The 3,514-nt window shown below is 32.1% G+C and overlaps 1 protein-coding gene across 1 annotated transcript; it reads left to right on the top strand.

Annotated features, from left to right (window-relative positions):
- The first annotated feature begins 1,178 nt into the window (after window positions 1–1,178).
- LOC130967783 (probable WRKY transcription factor 75) lies at window positions 1,179–1,955 on the top strand. Its single transcript, XM_057892791.1, has 2 exons — window positions 1,179–1,511; window positions 1,602–1,955. Exons 1-2 carry the CDS (start codon window positions 1,246–1,248, stop codon window positions 1,807–1,809), a joined length of 474 nt encoding a protein of 157 aa, XP_057748774.1. The 5' UTR covers window positions 1,179–1,245; the 3' UTR covers window positions 1,810–1,955.
- The last annotated feature ends 1,559 nt before the right edge of the window (window positions 1,956–3,514 follow it).

The following is a 3,514-nucleotide window of genomic DNA, read 5'->3' as shown; positions in this document are numbered from 1 at the left end:
CCAACGATCACAGAAAAGGCGTGTCTTTTTTTTTTTATTTGAATTTTTGGTACCAATAAGAAACCGAATAACGCTTGGCCCATAAATCCACACAGTCGCCGCCTCCTACCAAACTAGGTTAGAAAGCCACTTGGTTCAATATCTAGTTATTGAATAAAATATAAAAAATTAATCATTATACATAAGAATAAACTTTTATCTATAGAAATTGTTATTATTTATATATTTGTTATTATTTATATATTTTATTAGACATATTAATATCTATTAATTTAGACACAAAATATTATTTATATATCAAAATTAATTATTATGTATTTATATATAAATAAATATATAATTTAATTTATTTTTAGTATATATTTATATTTTAATATATTTTATATATTTGATTATTTTTAGTGTATGCTTAATATAATTCACAGAGAGGTATATAATACATAATACAGGACATAAGAAATTCTTTCTGCTTTGACTAGTAGGCAAAAGTAACACAATAATGCCAAAGTTTGTCATTTTCATTTTATTTCTCATACTCAACAATTTGGCGAAATGCTAATCTACTTCCAATGGGAAACTTCGACGAAACTAGCTATAGTAGTGAGTGATCATGGCTTTTACAATTCTTTATGACCAATTTCAAGTATGTGCAGCCATGATCCACGAATCTGACTGTATATGTGTATCCAATGTTGTATATAAAAATGTGCAATAAGCACTTCCATATTCTTCTTGGTCAACAATCACGTTTCATTTCCCAGTTGCCAATATTGCCACGTCTTTGATGAAAATGATATAAATCAAAATAAAATTTAAAAAGAAAAAAAAAATAAAGTAACGAAATCAGGTTCTGTAGGCACAGCCTCCTCCTGTTCAACCTTTCGGCAAAATTACTTTAGAATATGCATTAAATTTAACGTTCAACTTTAGTAACTTTATGGGATCGAAAACAGGTGAAGTATAATGTCTGCGTATAATTTAATGATATTCCACCTTATTATTATAAGGTCAAATTTCCATGCACATGAATTCCAGTATATATGTAGTTACGTGCATCAGTTCTCCAATTAGTCAAAGACAATGGATATTGACCAGACCAGTTGGTATGAGCATGCCGCCCTCATTTTTCACCTTCTTAGATTATTATAGTGCACGCATTTAAATCCTATATATATGCCATGATTTATGTAATTCTACAGCCCTTAGCTTCTTTAGCAAACCTCTCTAATTCTTAATTAATCAATAATGGACAATAATCACCAAATTTTGTTCCCTAGCTCATCATCATCATCTGATTTTAAGGTTTCTAGTAGCAACAGTTTTCTTGATGTTAAGAAAGGAGATATTCTAAGAACTCCAAATAAAGAATCATCAAGCAAGAAAGGTGGGAAAGAGACGAAGAAGCAGCACAGATATGTTTTTCAAACAAGGAGTCATGTTGATATACTTGATGATGGCTACCGCTGGAGAAAATACGGGGAAAAGTCTGTCAAAAACAATAAATTCCCTAGGTTAGTATTTGTATTAACTATATAATTTGATCTTTATCTCATGCATTATTTGGATTCTAATTTTTGTTTTTTTGGGTTCAATTATTTCAGGAGTTACTATAGGTGCTCATACAGAGGGTGCAATGTGAAGAAACAAATCCAACGGCATTCCATGGACGAGCAAATCGTGATCACAACCTATGAAGGGGTCCATATTCACCCTGTCGAGAAATCTACTGAAAGCTTCGAGCAGATCTTGAGAAACTTCCAATACACAACTAAGTCCAACCCTATTATGTATCTCCAACAACCTAATTAGGATTTATATATATGGGACTATGTATTGATGCAAGCTGACATTATCTCAACCATATTCTTTATTTCCGTACATAAATGACAATTCAAATCCTCATTTGTTGAGTGGTTATTAGTTTGATATCAATATCAATTTATAATTATAAACTAGATTGTGTTTCTCTTTCAATTTTGAAGAAATATCAAATGATTATCATCTTATCTTTTGAAAATTAAGAATGTTAGCGACGAAATTTTATATTGATATTCATAAAGGATTGGTTAATATTATGTTATTAACAACTAAAATTAATTATTAATTTCGTTAGTCACTTAGGTTTTTAACTCCGTCAACTCTAACAGAAGACAAAATGGTCATTAACAACTCTAACAGGAGACAAAATGATCTCTGACAATTCTAATATGAGACAAAATGATCCCTGACAACTCTAACAGGGAACAAAATGTTCCTGACCCCTTTATTCGAAAATGACATTATTCTTCCGCAATTTTCATCATATCTCACATAATCCTAACATTCATGCTCTCCTTCTTCACTTCACAGTCTTCTTTTCCATCTTTTCCTTCCTCCTCTTCAGCTTCAAGATCAAGTCATGGTGTAACTGTCATGCGTGTCGCACCTACCTCAACATGTCATGGACTACACACTTCCTAAATCTCTGTGACTGGTACACCCACCAGAAGCATCCAACTCTACGTCCTCGATAACAGCATCATCTCCAACTCCGACAACGTCCATCATATCCTCAAGACCAAGTTCCACAACTACTCCAAGGACACGTCTTTCTCCACTCTTCGGCAAGCAATATAGATTGTTGGGTATTAGGACATCATCAGAAGATTCTCCTTCGACATCATATGCAAATTCTCATTTGGAATGGACCTCGAGTGCTTCATTCCTTCTCTCATGGAGTCCAAATTGGTAGACAACTTCGACCTTGCATCCAACCTATCAGTACAACGAGCAATGTTGCTGTTGCCGCTTATATGAAAACTCAAGTGATTACTGAATATTGGTTCAGAGAAGAAGTTGAAAGAAGTGATCAGAGCGGTAGACAATGTAGTCATAGAGATGATAAGGCAAAGGAGGAGTGAGATGGCGATGACGACGGGTTTTAACAAATCAGACTTGCTATCTAGATTCATGGGATCCATCAAAGACGATAAGTACTTGAGAGACATAGTTATTAGTTTTCGAAGTATGAATTGGTTGAGAACAAGTTGAGAAGTTTTCTTTTTGTAAACATTGAAATTGCAGAGTGTGCATTATGTAACTTGAAGTTAAAGTGTTAAACTGTTAGTGTTATGCGATATATGATGAAAATGAGAAAAAACAGTGTTGTTTTCGAATAGAGGAGGTCAGCAACTATTTTGTCTCCTATTAGAGTTTTCAGAGACTATTTTCTCCTCCATTAGAGTTGATGGAGTAAAGAATCTAAGTGACTGAAAACATTAATTGTTAGGGATCAATTGAGTAATTAATTTTAATTGACGACTAAAGTTAAAATATCTAGTTTAAAATTATTTGAGGACCAAAATGGATAAATACTCTAAACAAAATGTTATGCATACCAATATAAAAAAAAACAAAAACCAAATTAATTTTGTATTTTAATATATATTTTATATAAGTGGTTACTAATTCTAATAAGAAAATCTCAGGACTAGCACTTTAATTAAAATTTAGTCAGTAATTAATCATAAAAAAT

Source organism: Arachis stenosperma, chromosome 3, assembly GCF_014773155.1.
Source record: "Arachis stenosperma cultivar V10309 chromosome 3, arast.V10309.gnm1.PFL2, whole genome shotgun sequence".
NCBI classification, from domain to species: domain Eukaryota; kingdom Viridiplantae; phylum Streptophyta; class Magnoliopsida; order Fabales; family Fabaceae; genus Arachis; species Arachis stenosperma.
The sequence above is the reverse complement of the archived record's forward strand: the minus strand, read 5'-3'. Positions and strand labels throughout refer to the sequence as shown.